Source organism: Excalfactoria chinensis, chromosome 8 (genome assembly GCF_039878825.1).
Source record: "Excalfactoria chinensis isolate bCotChi1 chromosome 8, bCotChi1.hap2, whole genome shotgun sequence".
Lineage (NCBI taxonomy): Eukaryota > Metazoa > Chordata > Aves > Galliformes > Phasianidae > Excalfactoria > Excalfactoria chinensis.
In genome coordinates, this window is record NC_092832.1 from 19671898 (window position 1) to 19697352 (window position 25455).

The following is a 25455-nucleotide window of genomic DNA, read 5'->3' on the forward strand; positions in this document are numbered from 1 at the left end:
TCAAAGCCTTGTACCAGAGGTAATGGAACATCTCCGTAGCCAAGGGACTCCCCCTCAGCCTCTCCACCAGCTGTACGCCAAGGGCTGACAGCTCTGTTGCACCAAGGGGTTCTCAGTGTGGAAGGGAAGCAACTGGCAGTTGTTTCAATGCAGCCATGAGATAACTCAGTACAGCAAAGGCAAGGAAAGAGAACAGCAATGATTGAGAGTGGAGAAAAATAAAGCAAGCAGGCTAAGTGTCGTGCCTGACTGAGCCTTCATAGTCATGTAAGATGGTCCGTATTTGAATATATTCCATCTAAAAGCACCATCTTCACAAATACTTAAAAAGCATTCTATAATCTACCATTAAAATACAGCTGGAACACCAGCCTGTGTCCAAAGGCTCAAGTTACTGTGAAACACCCAGTCCTGTGCTTACGTCAGATACCGGCTGCACAAATGGAACAGTAACATGGTCTCAACTAACTTATTTATGAATCTTTGCAGTGAGGACAGGCACCCAATTCCACTGCTGTTACAGCGCTGGAGACCCTGCAGTCTGGTGGTCTTCACACAATTACAAGCACTCTGGGTACCAGGATGAGCCCCAGACCTGCAGCGTATGACACTGGGCTTCAAAAGCAAAGTTGTTTCAAGTAACTTGCAGGCTGCCTGCAAGAGCTATTACAGTGCCCCAGTGCAGCTGATGGGACAATCACATTTAAAGAAGTGGGCTGGGCACTACCAGGAGTGTGTTGGAGTTAAGAAAAAGTGACAGGGCCATATGAAAAGAAGCTTACTAACTAAGTCAAAAAGAGGACTTGGCAGCAGACAACAGATGGAGCCACTGGGATACAGCAGCTGATTATCAGATGTACTTACTGACAAATGCACAACTTCAAATGATCGTGGTAGGGTACTAAGGAGCAGTAAAATGACTAAGAATTAATTATCAATTTTGACTGGTTTTGATCTTGCCCAGTCGAGGGCTTAATTTTGTGCCAGGCTGCAAGGATTAAAAACAAACTCCACTGTGGTGCAAATGCATGGTTCTTGGCTAGCGTAAGAATACAGAAAGGAAACCTATGATGCAAGGGGACCACAAGCTTCTCTCTTCCGCAGCAGGCAGAGGAACAGAACCCTCCATTAACCCTACGTGTCTTCCAGGAATTTGTGAAGTCATTTGTGTGAAGAATCACAATGGCAAAAGCGTGTATTGGAAGGTGTTAAAACATCTCATCTGGACCAACTGCCTCATTCTGCAGTCCCAAATACATTAAGTGCTGTAGCGAGGATTGCTCCGTCCCTACCTTCTGCTCTCTGCCCCCACCACCAGCTGCTCGCCTTAACAGAACAGCACAGAAGTCCCAAGCAAATAAAAACCAGGGCAGCACACACTGCCAGCAGGTACAGACACACACGGGGCTACCTTCAGCTCCAGCTGATCACGAAGCAAAACAAAACGGACAATGAAATAACAGCCATGCCTACAGCTGCACGGTGCAGTCCTGCTCGAGTCAGAAAATGACGTTTTTATTGGCCTGTCAGGATATGGCATGCAACAATAATTTCCACAGATGATGACTAAATAGGAAGGTTTACGACTATTCCACTGGGCATATCGGAGTTTCTCATAAAACATCTTATCTTAGGTTGTAAATTCCACTGCCTAATTAAGTCCATGGAACTGTAAGGCTGGTGATTTTGCACACAATAAAAAGATCCTGGAGCTCTGACCTCTACTTTCAGTTGCTTTTTCTTTTAGAAATCATTTCAGCTGGAGCATAAAGGCTGCTCACGGGTTGGTGTAAATATCAGCTCTCGGTCATTTTAAGAGGACTAACCGGAAAGTAAGAGCATAAATGAAGCTGCAGGCAGCAGTGCTGACGTTCCAGCTTTCCCCTAACTCCCGGCGTACCTGTCAGAATGTTCAAGAGGAAAGTCCCCCGCACTTAAGGCAAATGCAGCCCTCACCCTCAAAGAAACACGCTATTAAGAGCGACCTCCCGCATTTACACACCACCTTTCATCCGAGGGCCACCGCGCAAACATATAACGCACACACACCTGAACGTTCCGGCCTGTCATTAACCCATGATTCACGTAGGGCAAGACTTAAAATAGCAAAACCGGGGCCAAGCTCCCACCTCCCGGCTCGGCAACCATTTCGCAGCCGATTCCCGTCCGTCCGGGCACCGACCCGCTCTCACAGCCCCTCACTGGGGGAGGGGAACGCAGCTTCCCCGCAGCCTCCCCCCACCTGCACCTGCCCGCCCCGAGCGCACCGCACGGCCCGGGGGCGGCGGGACCCAGACGGCCCGTCCTCCCGGTGCTGCCGGACACCGCTCCCTCACGGGACCGAGTGCTGCCGCGGGACCGGGACCGCTCCCGTCGCCCCGCTCAGCTTAGCACCGCTCCACCCCCGCGGCCCCGGCCGTTACCTGAGCAGCGGCGGCGGCGGCGCAAGCGGGGCCTGCGGGCGGCGCGTGCACTCATGGCGACCCGCTCGTCTCTCAGCGGCTCGGTGAGGGTCTGCCCCGCCGCCGCGGTAAGCGAGGGGGCCCCATGTGAGGACAGAACCCAGCTGCGGGACCCGCGACCGCCACGGCTCCGCCCTCGCTCTCCTCCGCCTCCTCTTCACGCGCCCGGCCCCGCCGCCAGCCCCGCGGCCACTGAGCCGCCCACAGAGAGGGGCGGAGCCCGGCCGCCAGCCGCCGTCCTGAGCAGCCAATCGACGTCGGGGAGGCTTTGATGGACGGTGGCGTTCGGCAAATGGAGAAGGGGAAGGCGGGCGGAGGGTCTCGCAGGTAATCCGCGTGAGTACTGGCTTCTAATTGGCCAAAGGGCAGTTGAGAAGCAGGAGCCTGGACCAATAGAAGCAGAGACCGCGACTCCCAGGACAATCGCGGGGGAGTCAGCGGCAGGAAAGAGAGAGGGGCGTTGCTAGGGGCGCCTCTCTCTCATTGGCCAGATTTCGAAGGCGGGTTATAAATAAGAGCCAGCCAGTAGCAGCGCGGCTCAAGTGCTGACGGACGGGCAGGAGAGCCAATCCGCGTATGTTTATAGGCGGCGGTGGGCGGGAAGCTGTCAGCGGGTGGCGCAGGCCCGGTCCCGAGGGGCCGGTCGGGCGGCGCGCAGTCAGTGCCGTGATCGGCTCCGTGCCGTGATCGGCTCCGAACCGCAGCGCTGCCGCGGTGCCCCGGGCGGCCTGCCGTGTGCGTGAGCGCACCGCGCTTCATGGACCGCGGGAAGGGCCGCTGTCTTCACTTCCATCCCTGCGCACCCGCCCCCTGCCGGCCCGGAAGCCATTCGTTGGCTTCGAGGCGACACCTGGCGGCAGCGCTGCGTTACTTCTTCTCTTTGAAGCCTGTCCCAGCGCTAAAGCACGAACCCAGCACTACGAACAGAGCCCCGTACCAAAGGCAGAGCCCCGTACCAAAGGCAGAGCCCCGTACCAAAGGCAGAGCCCCGTACCAAAGGCAGAGCCCTGCAGGTGTCCCAGCCCGCAGACTGAACCCATGACATACTTGGTGTGAGGAAACCCCTCAAGGAAAGACCCCCTGTTTAAACAGCCTCGGTCAAACTCTGTTCCATTTACACCAGCGGAGATCCTGAGTCACTCCATGCAGCAGCAGAGAAGGCCCCAGTGGGACTGCCCGGAATTTGCCTAACATCAGCACTGCCCCTTTTCCAGCCCCGTCATGGTGCACGTTTCATAAGAAGCCATGAGATCCTTGCAGGCTTTCGGTCACATTCCAAACCCTTTGGAATCTCTACAAACATTTCTGGGTTGCTGTTCTCTCCTCAGCAGCCCCCTGGCCACATGCAGCTCTCTCTGTCCCTTCATTTCCCCAGCAGCAGCCTGCCGTTTAGCATCCATCTCCCCAAGCAATTCACTACCCCTGGAGCTGTGCTCTCCGATTGACTTTTTTTGGCCTCATTTTGCTTCCCTCTTCTTCCTTCACAGCACTGGGCCCTTGCAGAGGAAGATGACTCAGGACAGATGCATGGGGAGACAGCGAGCTCCCAGCTTGAGGCCAGGCTCATCGCCTGCATCGCTGCTATTAAAAATAGATGGATGTAGCTTTCTCCGCAGTGAGGAGCAGCAGAGATGTCCTATCTAGATCTGCTGAGCCAATCTCCCTCTGCCTGCCTGCGAGCCACCCAGCAGCACCTGCTGCTCCAACAAATTCTCTTTCTTCAGCTCTGACTTGTGAGATTTAATTTGCCTTTGACAAAATACAATTTCAATGCTGCAGGCTTGGACAAGGGGGATAATGGGGATGACTCACCTTGGCTTCTCCCTTCTGCTCCACTTCGCTCCCAGCCTGCTGCCTGCTGAGGATCCCTTCTGCCAATGACCAGCCCAATGCTGATCAACACCATTCATCCCCAAAACGTGGGTCTGCACAGTGCCATGGGGCAGAAGCTGCCAAGCCCTGTAGGACCAGCAGTGCTCCATGGGGACACAACCCCAGCACCAAGCCGACACCTCTCTCCCAGGCCAGCATCTCCTTCTACCTCCCTTTGCACCCTGTCCCCCCAGGCCCTTTGCTGCCACTATATTCTACCCACTTTTCAATTACCCGCTTCTTCCTATTAAATTAAGATAATCGACACAGCCATTCCCTGCTGCTCCTTGTGCTGGCTGCCGGCCAGGAGCCACGGGATGGGAGCTAAATAAAGCACTGTGAGAGGCAGAAGTCGATGCTGTGTTTCCTGAATATGAAACTTTCCTTCAGGAATGGTTCCCACTCCTCTGCTCAAACCTATCTGGTCCATGTGCTGATCAGGCGTGCCCCATCTGCTCCCTTCTGCTGCACACCACCCCAGGCACTACCACAGCCAGGCTGCTCTGCAACTTCTCCCAGTGTACCAAAATGCTGTAAATACATGTAAAATAATTCCCCTTAAGAACTGGAAAGTTTTCAAAGGCCCGGTTATTTCTTTAACGGGATGCCAGAAAACAGTACATCTTCTTTTGGTGGCAGTAAGTGGTCAGAAACAAATCATCATCAAGACTTGATGGGTACGGTCCCACTGCCACTGCTCCCTTCCACCTGCCCCTGATGGGAGGCAGAGCTACCGAGACTCTCATGCTGAAGGAGGAAGGTGCAAAAGGAGCAATTGCTTGGGACATGAAATCCCCATTTCTACTTTCCTCCTCTGTGCCATGGGACAGAAGGGAACCAGCCCAAGGTGCAAAGCTGACTATGGGCAGAGGGCACTGATTGCACACAATCAGAGCCCCAAATCTGTGAGTGGTGGAGGCAGGAGGCTGGAGCTCATGGCAGCTGCGTGCAGGGCACTGGGGCTGGAAAGGAAGCAGTGGGGCAAAGGGGACTGCATGGGGATTTTGGGGCCTTCCAGAGAACAGCACAGGCCGTAGGGGACTGCCCATGGCCAGCTCTGCAGCAGGGCTTCTTCAGAAATGCCACCAGAGGAAGGAAGGGACAACCTGGCGGCCATCTGGGTTTGTGCTCGGGCTGGGATTTCTTTCACCCAGCAAAAATCTGAGGAAAGGCCCTCACAGTGCCTGGAAGGGGCTGCCCAGAGCCCAAGGAGGATGTGGAGCCGGGGGTGCCTCCAGGAGGAGCCCGAGCACCCTGAACGCCCAGGGCAGAGATACGGGGGTACCCCGTTCCCAGCCTCGCCCACAGCTCCGGGCAACCCAAAGTAGCACAGGGCTCCAGCGCGATGCCACTTTACATCATCCCCACACCTCTATGGGGTGGAAGCGTAGTTCTAGGGTGCTCCAGAAGTGATGCGGGACCGGACTGGGAGATGCTGAGGGACCGCGCCGGGGGTACCAGGACCGGGGATGCCCGGGGCAGGGAAGGACCGCACCGCGGGTGCCGGGACCGAGCGGGCCGGGGGCGCTGGGAGTGGCGGCGGCCCCCGCCCCGCGCGTCCGTGCCCGGAGCCGCCCCCACGTGCCGCCCGCCCCGCCCCAGTCCCGCCGGCGGAGGCAGCGCGGATCGGCCCAGCATGGAGGGGACGCGGCGCGCCCTACTCCGCCTCGCCGCCGCCTGCTGCCTGCTCTGCGCCCTGCCAGGTACCGCGGCGAGCCGGGAGGGGTGGGGGGTCCCGCCGCTCTCGCAGCACCGGAGCTGGTAGCGGCAGCCCTTACTCGGGGATGGGAACCGCGGGCCCCGAAAGTTGTGCAGAGCACCGCGCGCTGCGGGGATGCTGCGGGACAAAGCGGCGGGACAAAGCGGCGGCTCCGCGTCCCGGCGGCTGTTCCCGGGCCGGAGCTCCGCGGCTCCACGTGGACCGCGGCGGCCACGCGGTGGGAGCGCGCCTCGAGCTGGGGGTGGGGGCACCGCCGGCGGTCCCGGTAAGCGGGGCAGCGACAAAGCGGCGGGCTCGGCGGGAAGCGGGAGCGATCCTCTTCTCGGCTGCTGGGAAAACAAGAAACGGAATAAAGCAAAAAGCTCCCAGCCAGCCCCCCTGGGGGACGGGGGGGTCACCGCACGGCGAGGGCAGCGCTGGGGACGAGGACGCGAAACCAACTTGATATCTGGTAACCACCCGTGGGGCTGCGGCGTGAACCCATCGGTGCTGCCCGCGGGGCTGTGGTTCTGAGCCCCGGGTGCCGTTTGTGCGGGGTTAGGGCTGAGCGCGGGGAAGTGGCCCCAGACCCACCTGTTGTGTGGGGAAGGCACATAGCATAAGGTTCCCGGCCGCTGGCAGCGCGGCTGCATTGCGTGGCTGCGGGGTTCCCAGCGGCTAAGAGCAGTTCGGCCCAACGCTCACCCCATCTCGCGGCTCCGAGCACGTCGGGGTATCCCAGGGAGCTGCCTTCAGGGGGCTCCTGAGAGCCCCTGGCTGCCGTGTGCCAGACGCAGGGATGTGGCCGAGTTAATTTTGTGCTGCACTTCTCCTGCGCTGCCTCGTGCTCGGTGTCCCGGTCCCGGCATCCCTTTGTGGCGCCAGGAAGTGGCACCCATACAGTTTGGCTCTCGCAGCTCTTGGATCCTCTACCTCATCCCAAATCCAGTTGAGAGAGAAAAGATTTTGTGAAAGAGGCGGCACGGGAGAGCTGCCATCAATAAAGAAAAGCCACATGGAGAGCTCAGCCCTTAATGAGACACCAGAGAACCCCACCAGCACAGTGGAGGTGGAAGGGGTCACCCAGCTCCTGGCCCCAAAGCCAAACCTGCCTGGAACTGGGCTCATCCCAACACTGCAGATGCATCTCTGCCCTGTGCCTGGTGCTGCTCCTCACTGGCCCCACTCTGTTTGCTATGGGGCCAAACACTGCTGCATCCCCTGCACTCTGCCTACCCTGGCTCTCAATGCAGCCTTTCTTCACTGCCTGCGGAAATCCACTTCCTCCAGCACCATCAGCCTTAAAAATAAAATCCCAGGGTAATCTTGAGCTGGGCACTGCACTGCCTCATCTCTCCTGTCCTGAGCAGAGGAGACAGCACAGGGCAGGGAGCAACACCAGCATATGAATCCCATCTAAGTGCCCTACAGATATAACAAGGGGTTGACTACTTTTAACTAGAGGCAGGGAGGTAGGCAGCCCCAGCCTGGCCAGCTCCAGCTCCCTGCACCCAGCACTGAGACACAGCTCAGTTCTTTCCTTGGAGTGGTGCCCCCCTCTCACCAGGACTCTGACAGTGCAGGGCTGCAGCACTCACTTCCTCTGGCCGTGTTCCTCCATGCCACGGGGAGAGAGGCAGACACAAAGGACAGACGCAGTTGGTACCCCATGGCCAAGAAGGTCCTGTGGCAAGGCAGAGATTCCTGGTGTCTGGGCTCCTCCAGCTCACACCGCCTGGGTTCCCTGCTGACATGGGGCCACTGTTAAGGCAACTGGCTAATTAATTCTCTCCTAATGACATGAGTGCTTCCTCCCCTACAGCTGTGGCTCCTGTGGTAATCATGGCTGGGGCTGGTTGATGCCAGATCTCCTACTGCTGTGGTGGTTATTGGTGTTACATGCAGACCCAGGCGAGGCTCTGATAATCACGTGTGTCCCCAAATCTCTGAGCAGTCTTTGGGCAGAGAGTCTTCATCACAGCTCAGTACTCAACTGAGGCACAAAGTGAACAGCGTGGGAGTATGGGCACCTCCCTGCCAGGCAGCGTGCTGTGCATCTGCATGCAGCCTGAGAAAAATAACTGCCTGGAGAAGTGGCTGTGGCCATGCAGACAGCCTGGGCTGTCTGGGGAACCTGGGCTAAACCCTCCTCTTTGAATGAGGGAGCAGAGGAAAAGCTCCATGCAGACCTGTAGCATGACTTCATGCATGTCTCCCCATCCTGGCACGATGTGTGCACTCCTGGGCTGCTGGGTCTGTAGATGCCTGCTTCCACACATCCCCCACACCTCCCAGCACTGCCGCCTGCCCCAGGCATGTCTGTGCTGTTCTTTGCTTTCTCCTGGTATGGAAGAGCCCATGCTTGACATTCACAGCACTGTTTCCAGGGCTGCTCCTTTCTGCTCACTCTGCCACCCATCCCAAACACAGTGCCACCAAACAAGGTGGTGGCACTGATATTTTCCTGCTCCCCCATTTTGCTCCCCTGGGGCGCACACCTGAGGCCCAGCATTTGCACCACCCTTGGGGAGGTGTCCCTCTGCCTGCCTGGGCAGGTTGGGCACTGGGCTGTCTTTTGCCAGCGCTGCACTTGCTCAGCACCCCATATCTAATCAGAGCCCCGTCCCGTGCTCAGCTCGAGGCCTCCTGCCCTGTTGTGCTGCAAGGAGCTCCTGGGTCAGGAGGTATTTCTATTCCTGTCTCTTACTGCAGCTCTTTGCAGCGTGCCTGGCCTGGTTGGTTCCCAAAGCTGAGCTGGGCACTTGACACCTATGCTTCAGCTCCCTTGGTTCACTGCTCATACCTGGATCTCTGGCAGCAGATAGAGCCTGTTCAGCCCCTGTCTGCCAGGATGGGCACAGGGACAATTGTGGCATCAACCCTGGTAGGGAAAGTGCTGCAGCCTGCCACAAACACAGCCTTGTGGTGTCCCACCTCCATTGAGGTCCCACGAGGTATCGGGCTGGGACTGGGATCTCAATGCAGTTGGGGGTTTGCTCTATAGCATCTCCATCGCCCTACCTGAAACCTCTGCCATTCAGGTTCTTTAATTCGGGGCTTTGAGTTACAGTGTAAAGGTCAGGGCTGGCTGCTGCCTAACCAGCAGCTATTCCAGCACTGCTACACAATGAAATGGAGAGCCTTGGGTTTAAATCCCACTGTCTGGCTTTATTTGCATTCATACTTCAGCTCTCTTTCCTTGAAGAGGTTTTTCTAATTACCTTTGGTTGGTAACCATCAAAATATAATAGCCGGCAACAAAAGATAGTTTCTACACCTAATGGGCTACTTTGCTAAGGAAGAGGATGTAACTGCTGAGACAGACTTAGGTTACTTTTTAAACATTGTATTAGTTTTGTTTTCCGCTACATTGTTTGTGAGTTGTTACACTGCAATGGGAACTGGATTCAGTTAGGGCACGAAAATAGCACTTGGGGAGGGGCAGCTGGATGCGCTCTGCAGGCAGCGCAGGCAGTGATGTACCTTGTGGGAGCCATTGCAGGCACCAGGGATGCCTGATCCTACAGCTCCCTGCAAAGTCCTGGATGGACCCTTTTCCTTCTTTGTGCTCAACTCTTGAGGGGGGCCTTGTGAGTCTCTTGCAGCAGAGGCTGCAGGCTGCGCTCTGTGCTATGTTCCCCTGCAGCCCTGAGCTGGGCTGCCACTGCCTTCCCCACTGCATGTAGCTCTGGTACCTCTCACCCCAGGCTTACTACAAAAGGCATTTTGGAAATGGTGGTGAATTGGGGTCAGATTTGCCTTGGCTCCTGGAGAACCGCTGTTTCTGGCTGGGATAGGAAGGAGGGTGCAGAGGACACTGTACATCCATGTACAGACCTTCTGCAGCCCCTCGCTTGGCCCCAGCCCTGCAGCCTGGGCAGGGAGAACACAGCAGGAACAGCCCCGTCTCCTGCAGAGCTGGCTTCCTTCACTCTGGCATATTTATACCACGTCTGCTCCAGAGCCGGTGGGAGCGCAGGCTGATGTGTGGGGGTCCATCAGCGATGCCTGGAGCCTCCTCTTCCCCACAAGTGGGAAGTGTATCCCACTCTCATCCGACACAGGGGCTTCTCAGCCAGCTGCATCCCTCCTTCCCAAAGGCTGCTCTCTTCCCCCGTTTCCCAGACAGAGGTCACTGCAGTCAGCGATGTCTGCTGGGAGCTGCACACCCTCCTGCCCTGCCCTGGCATGCTCTGTTTTTTCCCAGTGAGCCGGCAGCTGGCCTGGCTCCTTCACTTGCACCATGGCCGTTGTTGCTTTCTTATGATCCAAGGGTGACCACTGTAGTGCCTTGGAAGGTGAAGCATGCTCTCTGAGTCCTCCCCTTTCTTTCCTTCCTGATGCAGAGGGGCCTGGTTTCCTCCTGTCCACAGGAGCTGGAGAGGATGATGCCTCAGGCAGCGCAGCCACAGCCTCCCTGGCACCTGGTGCAGGAAGCAGAACTGCTCCAGGAGGATGCCAGAGTGATGAGCTTCAACCTGCACCTCTGCAAATAGCTGATAATTAGCTGAAGTCATCGTTGCTCAGTGATGGAGCAGCAGCATCTGGGCAGAAGGCCACGATTTTCAGAGCTGCAGGGTACCAAAGATGCAGGGCTGGCCTCTGCCCCTCTGCTCTGCAGGGCTTGCACCAAGCTGTGTGGGTGCAGGCTGCAGCTGGTGCCCACTGTCATGACAAAACAGCGGAAATCAAAGCAGAAATGGAGCACATCTTAATGTGAACCGTGGTGGGTCACTTATATTCTAAAGCTGAAGGAAAACCTATCGGTACTTGTGCTCTTCAGCATCCAGAGCTGATACAGACCGCATGAGGGTCCTCCCTTGGCCTCCTCGAGGCCGGGCTGGTGGCTTTGGCTGTGCCCCCACTCCTGGGAGGTGACACGCGGTGATGGCGATCTTTTGTCTGTCTGCCCGGGAGCGATCGGCATTTACTCACTGTCCTTCATCTCTTTGTCCATCCTATGGGTCTTGCCTTGTTCTCCATCTTCTCACCATCATCTCCTAATGGCTGGAGCTTTTGTCTGAGCTCGGCTGGGGCTCTGCCTCGTTCCTGGCTCTCCTTTGTTTCCTGAGCTGGGATGCTGGGCCCAGTGACACGCTAATCAGGTGCCATCTACTGCAGTGCTCAAAGGCCCCTTGGTGGGTTACCCTGCCCAACCTGTCCCAAACTTGCCAATTTTAACATCTCTGCCAGAAGAGCAGCGTTAGTGGAGTGAGAGGAGCTGCTTCCCACTACGAACCTCCCTGCGGTACAGCAGCTCCAGGCAGGGATGCTAGCTCTTCTGTAGGGCTCGCTCTGCTTCCCTCTGATATTCCATTTTTAGCCAAAAAGTGGCACAAGCATTTCAGTGCTGCCCAGCCCTTCGAGCTTCCCCAAAATCTCCCCGTGTTACCCCAGTCACAGCTTACCACCCCATGGGAGGCAGCCCAACACAGGCCAGCTATTCACATCAGCACATCACCAAGCTTACTGCTGGCCGGGCACCTGGCCACCGCCTTTCCTGTTTATCCTGCAACAACAGCGCAGCTCTGTGTGCGTTGCTGCATAGGGGCAGGTAGAGGCAGATTTATGGAGCACCCGCCTCTGCCCAGCTGAGATCCTTCAGCACTGCCCAGCGAGGGCTCTGCAGCTGCGGGGTTGGCAGCACACTGCATAGCACGTTCTGGCCACAGCCAGCCAGGTCCTGGACACATCGAAGGGAGAAGTGCTTAAGCTTCTGGTCTTTAAGTTGCTCCGGGCTCCTCTTGAGAGCTCACTCTCTGAATGTGCCGTGCTGGGCTGAGCTGCTTGTGCTCTCGTGGGACTGGGGCCCTGGGATAGGGAATCATGGCTCTGTCACTCAGCTCCGGGGTTTGGAATCCTGCAGCTGGTTGGGGTACTGCGAAGGGCTCTGGAGAGAGAAGTATTGTGTCTTTTTTTAGGCCCTGGTAAGTGCTGGAGCCGGAGAAGAGCTGTGATAACTGTGTCCATTCTAAACATTGCTGAGTTTTTCACCTAAGCCTTTGTACCAGAGTGGGCTGTTTTGCTGGTGGGTGAATGTTTCTTGGCTAAGGCACCCACCCTGGGTGCCCCTTCACTATGGACAGAATGGACACAAAGTGAGATTTCCTTCAGCACTTTTATTTTCTTCTGCGGTTGGCTGTCATGCCTCTGTGGCTTAGGTAGCAATCTGGGATAGAAATAGCAAAAATACTGACCATGCGATGTTTCCAAATGCTCTGGAGAGTCCAACCTGGTGTGGCAACATTTCTCTGTTGTTTGTTTTTTTGTTTCCTGTTTACACCCTTCAGAAACCCAAAAAGGATCCACGTTGGTCAGCTGGCACTGTGAGGGCTTTGCTGTCAAACTGCTGAGCGCATCCAGGGGGAGGTCCTGCTCACAGCCCTGTCTGCACCAACAGGAGGTGGAGTGGCTCTCCATTCCTATGGCAGCAGTCACACTCCATGGTGATGATGTGCTCATAAATAGCTCATGAAGGCAGCTGCCAAAGTATCCCACCAGCTTCTGTACAGCTCTGCTCACACCAGTTACAATTCCTCTGGCCAGGGCAGATAGTGATTTAGCTGAGGTGGTAGGAGGAAATTATTTTCTCAGAGGCCCTGGCACAGCTGCCCAGAGAGCTGTGGGTGCCCCATTCCTGGAGGTGCCCAAGGCCAGGCTGGATGGGGCCCTGGGCAGCCTGAGCTGGTGGGGACACCCAGCCAATGGTTGGGTTTGGGGCTGTGGGGGATGTAAGGTCCCTTCTAACCAACCATTCTGTGGTTCTATGATAGAGAAGGAGGAGGGTAAAGACAGGCTTCCCATAGCAGGTCCCTGCCAGAAGAGCAGAGAAGTCATTTGAACCTTTCCCCCAGGTGTGAACTTGTGCTGGATTTGGAGTTAACAGGCTGGGCAGATTCAGCTCCTGTCCTGTCCTGTTTCGTCTCTTGGTGTGGGATTTCTGAAACATTTTGCAGCACTTCATTACTCTATTCTGCAGGAGAAGGACAAAAGACAACAGAGACTGCGGTGCTGTCACCTCTTCTTAACACCGTGCCAACCTCTCATCAGCTCAGGGAAGTTTCTGACCTCAGCCCAGACACTACTGCTGTTCCAGAGACGAGCTTGGAGATAAACGTGACTGCTGCAGCACTCAACGCCACTGGAGTTCACCCTACGGAGGTAGAGGATGCCTTCATCTCTGCCACCCCTGTGGTCGGTACCGAGACAGAAAGACTGCAGACTTCCACTGCTGCCAGCCCCACAGGCATCACAGACATACAGCGTGAGCACCACAACGCGAGCTTGTCAGCTAACAGCACTGAAATCCCCTCCCCTGCCTCTACAGTGAGTGCCCTGGAAAAAAGCCCGTCTGACCACAAAGTCACAGAGCCCTTCATTGCAACTGAAGAAATGGATGATGCCAGCAGTGCCACCCCAACACCTCCTTCAAACAGCGTGCCAGGTGAGGTTCTGCCTTTCATGACTGCACAGCCTGGGAACTTCGGGTGCTGAATGGCTCAGCTCCCATGAACTCCTGTGGGAAGTGGAGATGGGGTACCAAGTTACAGGTGCTCTTAGTCCAGCATCCACCCTGCAAATCCCATTAGTCATGGCATTAATTCTGTTGGCTGTTTGCTTGGATGTTGACTGCTTGCAGTGAAGGCCACATATGAAAAATAAGTGGGCTTCCTAGCACCGTGCCTTACAGAGTGGCTCAGCTGTGCCTGTGCTATAGGACACTCTTGCTAACCCAATGGGTTGTCTGTAAGCTGCTATTCCTGTAGTCCCCCAGTGTCTTCTTTACAACCTTACTTCCACCTTGTCCACTCCCACAGCACAATGCACTTCCACTTTATCCTTTGAAATAATTGTTTGTTCCTATTTTGCAGCAACAACCAACAGATCTCAGTTAGAGCCAACCAATGGGCAGAACACTGGGCCCACAGCAGCAAGAGCTGACACCAGGCCAGAAATGAGCCCTACAGTGGCCACAGAGGTGGAGCCCTCTGCTCCCATTTCCACTGTAGGGAGCACATCCCCTACCAGCACCTCCAGCACTGTTATGATGAAACTCCCCGTGACCAGCCCTCCTGCCACCAGCACAGCTGCCAGCCCCACCAGCACATCTCCAATGGGGCAGCAATTGGAACCCATGCATGAAAAAGCTTCTGTGTTGGATGTTGGTGATGATGAAAATCCAGGTAAATGCTCTGCACTTGTCCCTGTTCTTGCAAAACACGGCAGAAGGTTGGGGGGTGCCTCTAATTTCCTCTTGGTTGTACTGAGCAGAACAACTGTGAAGACTCTCATTTGGCCCCATTCCCTTGCAGAGCTCCCAAGTTCTCCTATGAGGGCTGACCCCTTGGTAATCGCAGTGATCTCTGTCTTCATTGTCATGGTGGGCATCCTGGGCTTGGTGGGCTTCCTGAGATACCGCCAGCACAACAGCCGCATGGAGTTCCGACGCCTGCAGGACCTGCCCATGGTGAGCGATGCCTCAGCACTGCCTTGCTTCTGGCTTTCTGCTGCTTGGCAATTTTCTTTCTACTGAGTTAGCCATGTTTGGGGTATCTGTAGAAGAAAGGACGCCAATCACTAATCCTGCTCCCCATCCATCCAGGGTTTGCATTGAGACAGCAAGTCTCACAGATGGCCACTAAAGCTCTCTGCCTTCCCCCTCACTCTGCAGGGGACACTAAGAGGTTAAAGAGAGAGAGAGAGAGAGAGAGAGAGAGGGGAGTGCCATCCAAATTTCCCCTGAAACACCACCTTGCTAATCAATTCTCCTGGATTCTGATGGGTTTGCTCTGTGACTGTGACAGAGCAAATCTTATGCTCTGTTCCAGGGGAGGTTGTTTGTCTGTCTGCATTTGACCCTTTGGTGATATAAAAAGATATGAAGGGCTCAGAGCTGGGGAGGCAGCAACTCGTGGAGGTGCACTGATGCCCTCCTACAGCTAGCAGCAAGCATGTGTGTGTGTCATCACAGCCATTTACACAACTCTTCTCTCCAAAACACACAGCAGAATGGCAGAGCAAGTGTCCAGAGATCCATTACAAAGGGGTGATGTTGATGGTTGGGCAGATGGCCATGCTGTGACAGTGGGGATGGTGAGGCTGGGGCCGTACACCATGCAGACGTCCCATTAAAACACATTCTTCTCTGCTTCTAGGATGACATGATGGAGGATACCCCTCTCTCACTCTACAGCTACTAGGCAGCCAGGCTGCCTCTGCCTGGTAGGCAGAACTTCCCAGAAGAGAAGGCCTTGAGGACTTGGTCCCAGACAATCTGCTGACAAACGAGGGGGCTCTGACTTGCACACAACTGAAAGATTGTTTTCAGATGGCTTTTGGTTTTTAGACATTTTAAATAGTTCAGTGTTGAAATTCTTTATGCTGGAAATCAGAGCTCAGGTCTGGCTTATTCCTCTGGGCTCTCCTAGAAAAGATATCCCAAAGAGGTGCCTCCTCCTTTTAGTGTGGTGACCGATTAGCAAAGACAACCTTTACCGTCGTGTTCTGCATGGAGCTCTTCTGTCCATCTTGACAGCTGCTGCTTTCAGAGGGGATGGACGAGTGAGCCATGCAAAAGCTGTTACACTGGTGGAGTCAGCACAGGAGACTGCTGTTTTCTAAGGGAGCCAAGGATGTGGAGATCTGTTCTCTGACGCTCCCTCTTGTTCTGTACTTGTTTTTTTTTCAGTTTTGTTTTTTCTTTGCACTTTTTTTTTTGCTGTTGTTGTTCCCGTTTCAGCTTTAGTCCTGGGCTTGGCACTGCCTACCCTGAAACACACACTGGGACGATGACAAACTGCCCTGCTTCCTTCCTACATGCACACCTTTCCTCATTAAGGGAAAACAGTTATGTGGCTGCTGGAGAAGTACCCCTGCTTAGAAACTGCTGGAAGGACACTGTGATTTTAGCTCAACAGGGTTGTCAGAACTCACTCTGCTGCCAACCAGACACACTAACTTAGTCTCACCACAGTTAGGAAACTGGGTCTGCAATGCTTGCTGCTTTCAGTGTAAGCTATAGCCCAGGCTTTAAAAATGCTTTAGTCCACTTTTCTGTCTGGATTGACACGTCTTTCTTCAGATGCCTCCCATTTTACTGCTGGGATCTGGTTTCTGAAAGCTGTTGTACAGAACTAGTACTGCACTGTCCCTCCTCTCAGCACAAGGTCAAAGCTCCTTTATAACATTGGTCTTTGAGCCAGTTAGTGTCCTGTCCCGAGGACAGAACCTGGACGTAGTGCCTTCCTCCCTTTCCTTTCTCGGTGTTAGTCTGATTAGATTCTGCACTTTTGCCTCAAAATATCACTGGTGTAAACTGCAAGGCTTTAAGTTCCTGCAAGGAAACCTAGAGACCAGATCCTCTGAGCTCAAGTCTCAGGGTTTTCAGGTGCCCTTGCTTCAGACAGACCAGATAGTGCATGGCACGGAAGGCTTCATGTCATGAATACTGGCTCCTGTCTTCTAATTCACACTTGATTGCGGGTAAAGAGAAGCACATGCCCTCTCAAGAGCATTGGATTTCTGACTAAGCTGCTCCCTTGGGACACAGCAAGGGCTAGAAGTTACATACAGTTATCCCCTACTCTGCTCTTAGAAGCCTCTGTTTCTTCTTCTTCAGTAGCAGTGCTCACAGAGCCCACAGACAATGGATAATAAGACTCACTACCAAAAGTATCTATCTTTTTCCAGTGCTGTTACTATTCTTCTTAGCAGGGAAGGGCGAAATTCCCCTTCAAATGATCTGCAAAGCCCAAAAATGGAGCAGAAGTGGTCAAATGGATGAACCAAGGAAAGCAGCAGTTCCTCCTTCCAAAAGGCTGACAAGTAGCTGCCGTGCAGTTCGGGTTCAGCTGTTGGCTTTGGCCTTGTGTCTGTTTATTGTAAGGGCGCCCAGTACAACGGGGTAGGACGGTTGGTTCTCTCCTCCTATTATTGCATGAAAACTGAAGGGCAATTGTCACAGCTCCAAAGCTTTTGTATCAAGCATTGTCTGCACAGAGCAATCTCCTTAGCTACAGGCTTGTTCCCCCGCCTCAGGGCAGGGTGCTACTGGTTTTTTGGCACAAAGAGAGGCAAGCTCATGGTGGAAAATAAAACTCCATCCTGGCTGGAACTGGTGTAGGCTGGAAAACCATCTCTGCACCGAACAGAAAGGGCAGGGGCTGGCTGCTCTGGGTTCCCATTTGCTGTGCAGGGGAAAGGGGCGAGGGAGGAAATTCACCCGACACCAAAGTGCAACTTTCTTTGTAAGATATGTTAATAGTGGATTTTTTTTTTCCGCAATAAAGTTACAAATTCCAAAGGCATGCCCCATATCCTCATATTTTGCCATGGTTTAATTAGATGAAATCTGTCTTAAGAGAGCCACATCAATCCAATGTACCTTCAGACTCTCCTTTGTTTCCAATTGAAGCTGACAATAGATGGCAATAAGGACAACTGTAACCTTCTATTTACAGAAATGTCCTCAGAGCCACTCTAACCCAAACCTAGGAAGCACCAGCACTGGTTGGAATGGATGATCTCAGCTATCTTTCCAAACTCAACAATTCTATGATCTGCCATGCTTCTTTCTATAGTGCAAACTGAAAAGCAAATTGAAATGAACACACTTGTTTAGATTTATAGCTGAGGTGAGGCTGCCAGGTTTGGAGATGGACCACAGAGCAGTTGCATGGGCTTCTCCACACAGCAAAGAAAGCTTTAGCAACAGTTGTTTTCTGGTTCTGACAATTTCCACACATTCCTCTGAACACAGCACTTGCTTGTGATGGTCTCCTGGGGCTTAGTTTTAACAGCTCTTGGGCCAAGGCACAATTACAGTTTGTGAGCACAGCGACAAGAATTGATCAAATCATGTTTGAAGCCAACTGGGAGGGAAAGAAACCCAAATCAGAGCTAGAGACCCATCTGCCTTCTCTGCCCCTTCTTCCTTCCCTCCCTTGGCTCATGGTTTGAAGAGCGGAAAACAGCCCCATTCTTACCACCCCTTAGAGCAGAGCACAAGACATGTTGCACTGAGTAGGAACAAGAGTGCAGCAGGAAGGCATAGAGGCACAGCAGTACATTGCAGTAATGAAGGCTATGAAATGATACATAACCTGTGAAGCCCGTGGCCAAGCAACATTCTCCTTGTATTTGAGGGAGAACAGAAAATTCCTACTCTCATTTTCCAAATAGCAAGGAAGGAAGCAGCAGGCTGCGTGCCTCCGTGTTATTTATACTCAATTATCTATAACTACTCAGTTCAGTAAAAATGCAGATTTCTCACGGGGGAAGAGAGAGGAGTTTTAATAAACGTGCCTCCTGAACCTCTGCCAGAGATGTTCCCATCCAACTGCTGCTCTGCATTGCTGCAGAGTGGGATCTTCAGTCCTCCCTTCCATCCCCCACAGAGTCAAAAGAAATCATACGGTTCCCAATCACGAAACAGCCAAATCTGTGGTCCTGCTCGTTTGTCACAGAGCAGAAAGCGAAGCTGGAAGACCTTGACTACTAACATGAGAGTTTCTGTCAATATCAGGCTTCCTACACTGCGGGTTTTTTTGCTTTACTGGTAATCCTCCAGAACTCCATAAAATGATCAAAGTCTTCAAACTTCCCCATACAACCACATTTGAATGGTTATACTTCCACGCACAAATGCTGTTTCCCCACAGATGTGAGCAAACCAACTCTTCCCCAAAGCACAACCTGGGGATGGTGTGAGAATGCAGAGCAGCAGCATCAGCCAGAGCTGGGCATTTCCATTGCAGCTGGGAATATACAGCTTGCAAACTACATCCTCTGCCACAGCAGATCTTCTAGTGTTAATAAGCTTTTATAAGCAATCACTATTAACACAAAAGAAACATAGGATGCCAGGCGGTGTCAGACTTGATAGATTTGTGCGTTTTAAAGGCAAAGCAATCAATGCACTGATCTGCATGGCAGCCTGCACAGCTTTGTGTGCTTATTCCCACTTCCTGCCTAATAAATACACTTTAAAGACGTCCTTAGCCCAGGTTTGCTCCTCATGCACCAGCAGTTCAACAATGGTTAGCCTCAGTTCCTCTGCAATAATTTTCCCCCATCAGCCAAATAACTCCCTGAACCACAAACCCAGCATGATCTCGATCAGACGAGCCGTGGTCACAGCTGCAAGAAAATCAGTGTGTTTCTGTTCCTACTGTTCAGTTCTCTCTCTGTTTACAGGTAGACCCAATCCCCCACCCACAGTTCAAATAAAGAAAGAGCACAGTAAGTTACCACAGGTATCCTCCCAACCATAAAACAGATCTCCCTGTGATGAACTGCCCAGAATTAATGCATCCCTGCAGCAGAAGCCTTTTGCTAAGGCTCTTTGAACTATAATGGAACATCTGTTGACAGTCTCCCGCAGGGGAACTTCTCCCCTCCCCTGTTTTAATCCTCTCTCCTTCAGAAGTACTTCTGCTCTGAAATTAGACACACCAGTTGCCACAGATGGACTCTCACAGGCATAGAAAGGTTTTCTTCACGTCGGTCTTTCCTGGGAGTTGCAGGAAGGACGAGCAGCCACAGCCCTCTTTGGGATGCTCCTACAAACTGCTGTTATGTCTGAATTGCAGAATTATAGGTTCTGCTTGGAGCAAGGCAAGGCTCGTGCTTTGTGGAGCACGCCTTGCAGCTGGGCTCAGGGGTTCACTTGATTCTGACTCAAAAGAGTTTTACCAGGGACAACCGTGAATGCTGGCTGTGCCTTCTGGTCATATATGGGGACACAGGGAACAAGCCACTGGCCTCATTTCTTCCATTTCCTTGTTGATAACCTTGGGGGAAATAAAATATTTTCCCCTTATTTCTTTAAAGGATCTCAAAGCTTTCATGCTTAAAGTGGTTGGGCACAAGGCTGTTTGTGGCTGGCTGGCAGAAAGGAAACCTGTCTCCTTTTAGACGGGGCTGAGAGGCACTGGCACAACAGCTCGCTTTGTTCTGTTGTCCCACCTGGTGCCCACACCGAGTGACAGAACTGTGCCCTGACATTCCAGCCACCTGAGCCACCCTTGATCTCCTCACCATGATCTGCTAATGGCTCCTCACATACCCAGGTCCACCATAAGAAGCACAGTTGAACGCTGGGAAGCAGCTGTTCCCTGGTGAGAGGAAACTAACTGATCTCAGATTGAGCTTCAAAGCAAAAGCCACTGTTGGTGCAACTGAGTGAAATGAAGGCCGCAGAAGCAGCTGCTGCCTCTGCACCCAGTCTTGTCTGTGCTCTGGTCCCCACCTGATATCCGCTGCTTTTCTAACCAGTTCCAGCTAAGCTCTGCTGTGCCCTTTCCTCAATCTGTGCCACGTCCCCATGCCTTTTATACTGACTGAGAAGTTGGCATCAAAGAGAATGTCACAGATCTGCCTCCTGCACTATCCCACGGGTAGGAGACAACCTTCCCCACTCAACAGGCACTTCTCTCCGTCCTCTACATTAAAGAAAGCTTTTTATGTTGAATATTAAAGGCCATGCAGATGTAGTTCAGGCAAGGCAGGTCACTGCTGAGGTCATTTGCTCCAGTATATTTCTGGTCTCTTTTCCTGCACCACTCTCCTCCAGCTCAAGACACAGTATGGAGATAGCCTTACAATCTACAGCACCAGAACAAGGAATGGACCTTCCTCAGGCTCCTTACCCCACATGCCCCAAGAACAAATGACAGCCTGTCCTGCACTGCTGGCTCGGTGTAGACTACAACCCCTGTTAAATTTTAATACAAAAACATCTTTATACAGAAACAAATACCAAATATCATTCCCAAATACTACACAAGTTCGAATTATAATAGACATCCATGTATCAACACAGCCACTGGGTGCTTCTGCTGTAATACTGGTCAGGGTTTCTACTGGTGCAATGACAGATGAGCAGGTTTTTCTTATGAAATGAAGGATATTCGTTCAGCATCTGATTGGCAAAGATCTGCCCAGGAGTCCATACCTGGCACGTACCTCAGAATAAATGCTACAGGGAAAAAAATCTAACCCCTTGATACGACATGGAGGCTCCTTAGGTGCTGTCCTCACAACAACCTGACATTTACAGAGATGTCAGATTACAGCTGCAGCCACAAAGCAGTTATTCGCTGCTGGTTTGCTGGTAAAGTCTGAGTCAGCAGGATTAGTAAATCGGGAAAACAGAACACGGGGCAGTTTAATATGCCTTACAGCCTCCATTCACAAGAATCTTAAGCATCTTACTAAAGTAGGGCACGAATATTTTCTTTTAAAGGAACATTAGCCCTTTGTTCCCAATTTCCTTTAATGCTGAGCGTTAACGCAAACACAAGGAGGTTTTATATCCTAAAAACAAGGCAGGAATCCAAAAGGATAAAGAGGCTGAGGGATGAACCTTCACGAAGCAAGCAATTTCCACCTTCCTAATCTCACTGGCTGCGTGTCAGCACCAAAACAAAGATGGAGCCACATTAAAAAGTGGTATCTTGGAGCTGCCGGAGGAAGTGATAAGTATCATAATTGGCCCTCACATGCAGCTTTACATTACCCTGACACAAGATGGGGGGAGGATGAAAGGAGACACAGGCACACACATGTTACCTTTGTCTTTGGCATAGCTCAGAGCAAAGGTTTAGCTGTGGCCTGAGTGCTAGTCTGAAACTCCAAACCCTGCTGCCTTCATGCTTTTACACACCTAACACCCATCCCCACCAGTACTACTGGACATAGCAGGTGCCTCCATCAGAACATCAGTATGAACTCCGGAGGGCCCAAAACAGCAGACATAAAAAGCTTCTGCAGACTCTACCATTTACATTACTGTGACAAACATCTTGAGAGTGCAGGCACTTCACTCACCTTCAGGCACTTCAGTCTCTGCAGTGCTGGAAAGCCCACAGGAGCTGAGGTCTTTGAAACTGAATTCAGAGATAGAATTCTCACCCAAAGATGGAGAAAACCACTTTGCCTCTCAGCAAGTTTCTGCTTCTCCCTTAAAAAGAAAGAAGGAAGCGGCAGGTTAGGTCAGAAGTTCAAGGATGAAGCTGCTGAACCTACATCTCCACAGCCCACCTCTTCTGACAGCTCTTATCATATGGAGAAACTGCTGCCATTCTGATTTAATTGCATTTTATCTATTGCACGAGTGCAAGCAATGGCATAAGGCAGCAGACAGCAAATCCCATGATACACAAACCTTGGCAGGAAAAATGTACAGGGACTGGATTTCATCCGTCTTTGACACCAATGGCCCCAACCAACTAAATATTGCAGGAGTAAAACACAAAGCCTGGGTCAGCTCATTTCTGCTCGAAGCCACAGTGACAATGGCAAACACTTCCAGTGCAGCAGCCAGCCCGTGTTGGGAAGGAACAACAGAGCACCTCACCCGATGAGTTCCCCAAACCAGAAAGTTGGAATATCACATCCCAGACGTGCTGTTTTCAGCAGAGAAAGCATCCGGCAGCAGAACACCTCGCTCCACACCTAGCTCTGCTATCTCTATTGTGCCAACCCTGTTATCTCAGTCGTGCCAGCCCTGGGAAACACATTACAACAAAACAAAGCAAAACCAACAATGATGCGTTTGTTAGAACCAGCTCAGCTCTGATCAGATTTACAGCACAACAACAGCAGTGGCAGAAGCTCCCGAGGCAGTGTGCCATGAGGCCAGGGCAGGAAAAGGCAGAGGGGTAGGCACATTTCATGCTGATATTGACAGCAAGACCTATCCCAGGAAATCACAGCCTGACATCACAGTGTGACATAACATAGGAAGGCCTTAGGCTCCTCTAGAAAGAAAGAGTGAATAGACATCTAGCCATAGGTGAACTGCAGTGAAGTTCCATTATTGCATTCAACAGCTCACCAAATTGATCCAATACCCTTTACCAAAGAAAGCCTAATAACAGCCGTGCTGACCTCCACACTCAGTGTACGCTAATGCTTCTCTGCTAATAAAGACAGGCAGTAACACGCCTATGGTCATGAGCAAGAAAGATCAGGAGAGCAAACAAGGAAGTAAGATACCCTTTCACTCCATCTCAGTCACCAAACCGCCACGGTTTGTGCCCTGTGCTCATGCCTAATGCAGGGGAACGGCCCCTTCAGTGGGTCAGCAAGAGGTTTGCAAAGCTTTGGATGGAAAGCAGAAAGAAAATCCTTTATGCTACAGGCAATGCGGCATTGTGGTTTGGTGATATTTATTTACCATCCTGGAGAACACGGAGCATAAAAGCTCCTTTTGTGTGAGCACTACATGACGACACCCAGTCATGCTGTCGCCCTTGCAATGGCAGCACCAGCCTGGGGGAGATGAATGGGTGTGCTGTGGTGTTACTAAAAGTAAAATGCATATATACACCTGTGACACAGAGCTCTCAAAACGACATCACTGCTTCCTTCTCTGGATGCTGTTTTACCATAACATGAAGCTGCATGAGAAAGCAAACTCTGGGGGCAATGACACGAATCTCCATCTCAACCTGTGACCATTCAGACATCTGACAGCTCTCCCAGGGCAGCTGTGGTCAGACAGATAAGGGTACAATTAAACAGAGCCAGGAAGCTCTAAAGAACCTCAACAAGGAAGCTCAGACATCACTCTTATGTCCAGGGAGCCGGTCAGGGCCCTGGGGTGGGAGTTGGAGGAGCAGGGGCCAAGCTAGGAGAGGTCAGAGGCACTAGTTTAGTTCCCACCAGCAGAGCATGTGAGGGAGGGATGAGACGGCTCAAGGAAGCAGTGAGCCAACTCAAATCCTGTCAGCTCAGCTCTAAGGACAGCCGGGAAGGGAACAGCAAGTACTCACTCACAACACCCACACGGAATTAGCTGAAGGTGCTAAATCCCAGGGCATGTCTATTAGTCTGCCATTCAAACCCCTTGCTGCCAGTCTCAGGGCTGAACGCTTGCCTGCACCCAGCCAGAGGTCCTGCACAAGACAGGGCACACACTCGAGCCGTACCCACTTGGAGCTTTTCCAGTTCAGACTTTAAGAAGAAGACCTCGCCTCGCAGGGCTGACGAATCGACGACCTTCAGCATCAGCAAAACCAGCACCACAACAGCCACGGAGATTAACTGTGCCCCACAGGACAAATACTCCTCAGGCAGGTACAAAGGGCACCATATGGGAAACTGGCAAACAAGGGCTGGAAGATGAGAGATCAGCCCCAGCACCTCTGAGCTTGCCAGCGCAGGCCTTGTGAGAGCTGGCTGAGGCAGAGGCAAGCAGCCAGCTGCGGCACAGTCCTGCAGCTCCCAGGCAGGTATTCATTGCCCTTGAAGCCCAGGAGCTGCACAGAGCTGGGAATCCCTGAAATGCCCTGGAGATGTGTCCTATAGGCCCAATGTGGCTGTGCAAGTATCCTCCTGCAGCTGGAGGCTCCTGGCACTGTAACATACTGCTCAGTGCAAAAGATACAGTCTGCTTGTTGGCCCTTCTCTCATTTCAGCCTGTACCCTTAGCTTTCTTCTTCTTCTATTCTCCTACCAAATCTTTTCCAATTCTCCCTTTTGCAAAGGTCATCCGCTTTCTGCCACAGCTCCAAAAAAATCACCCACTCCATTTTGGCTGCGGTAGGACCTGTTATATCAGGATGTTTATGTTATTCCTCACTGATACACGTGTTGAGGCCACCTGACTGCCCTCCTCACAAAGGCTCCAGCTAAACTATACTCTGCATCCCACTTTCCATCTCTGTTGCCAGGCAAAACCTAACAAAACGCAATCCACCCACAGCTCTCCCAAAGGCGAGGGCTGGATGCAGAGCCTGCAGGCAAGCTGCACGCATGCTGTCCTCCCACAGCTCTCCCAGAGCACAGCGTGGAGCCACAGCAGATTTCTGCTTGAGAATTAGTGCAGGAAGGAGCACGGCTAATAAGCTGGAAATACAGGAAAACTCGGAGAAGAAATTAATGCTAAACAAGATAGACGCAGCCATTCAAGTCCTCCTCCTCCATAAGGCGCGGATACAAGAAACAGCTCCTGGGGTTCTAGGCAGCATAAGGGAGCCCCATAAAGGACACCTGGATGTCTGAAGCAGTTCTGTCCCAGAGGCCGGGCAGATCTGAAGCAGGACTCGGGGTTAACAGCAGGAAAAGGCTGCACTAAACTAACGGAGGGTTGTGGAAGCTGCTATGGAGATGAAAGAAGCCCAGATCTGAGGCTGGGTTCGGTGTGCCCACACCATGCCGCCAGCCCGCCCCGCTGCCGCCACCTGCCGGACGGCAACGGCACGGCACGGCACGGGACACGGCCGGGGGCTCAGCCTGAGCCGGCATCGCTGCTGGAGCAGCACGGCGGGCACAGCGGAGAGCAACAGCCACAGCCGTCGGTGGGGGCTGCAAAGGGAGCAAGCAGACGGTCTGCACCGCTGCTGAACCCACCTCAGGCAGCACGTGCAGCAGCAGCGGTAACACAGCGCGCATCCTCAACCCAAACGACACTCCGAC

General features: G+C 52.8%; 2 protein-coding genes and 2 long non-coding RNA genes across 5 annotated transcripts in view; 1 reads left to right on the forward strand and 3 right to left on the reverse strand.

Moving 5' to 3' along the window:
- Positions 1-2562, reverse strand: part of TESK2 (testis associated actin remodelling kinase 2) — a 66221-nt gene extending 63659 nt beyond the window's left edge. The window contains exon 1 of the mRNA XM_072343638.1: positions 2424-2562. The gene's annotated coding sequence lies outside the window, so the exon portion shown is untranslated. The remainder of the gene's footprint in view (positions 1-2423) is intronic.
- A 3365-nt stretch (positions 2563-5927) lies between these two features.
- Positions 5928-18573, forward strand: LOC140255700 (uncharacterized). Of its 2 annotated transcripts, XM_072343507.1 has the most exons (5): positions 5928-6037; positions 13013-13477; positions 13905-14216; positions 14346-14500; positions 15189-18573. In XM_072343507.1, exons 1-5 carry the CDS (start codon positions 5971-5973, stop codon positions 15231-15233), a joined length of 1044 nt encoding a protein of 347 aa, XP_072199608.1. In that variant the 5' UTR covers positions 5928-5970; the 3' UTR covers positions 15234-18573. The 2 variants fall into 2 exon arrangements, with proteins under 2 accessions (XP_072199608.1, XP_072199606.1); XM_072343505.1 differs by lacking the exon at positions 15189-18573 and having other exon boundaries at positions 14346-14566.
- LOC140255701 (uncharacterized) lies at positions 6044-7777 on the reverse strand. The gene is made up of 3 exons (XR_011904523.1): positions 7632-7777; positions 6628-6962; positions 6044-6380 (listed from the first exon to the last, which is right to left on the reverse strand). It is a non-coding gene; the product is annotated as an uncharacterized lncRNA (long non-coding RNA).
- LOC140255702 (uncharacterized) lies at positions 14449-25436 on the reverse strand. The gene is made up of 3 exons (XR_011904524.1): positions 25390-25436; positions 21862-21994; positions 14449-14586 (listed from the first exon to the last, which is right to left on the reverse strand). It is a non-coding gene; the product is annotated as an uncharacterized lncRNA (long non-coding RNA).
- Between the last annotated feature and the right edge of the window lie 19 nt (positions 25437-25455).

Coding starts and splice junctions, on each gene's coding strand:
- LOC140255700 (XM_072343505.1), top strand. CDS start 5,971: ATGGAGGGGACGCGGCGCGCCCTACTCCGCCTCGCCGCCGCCTGCTGC. Junction 6,038..13,012: donor CCTGCTCTGCGCCCTGCCAG/GTACCGCGGCGA, acceptor TCTATTCTGCAG/GAGAAGGACAAAAGACAACA. Junction 14,217..14,345: donor TGGTGATGATGAAAATCCAG/GTAAATGCTCTG, acceptor ATTCCCTTGCAG/AGCTCCCAAGTTCTCCTATG.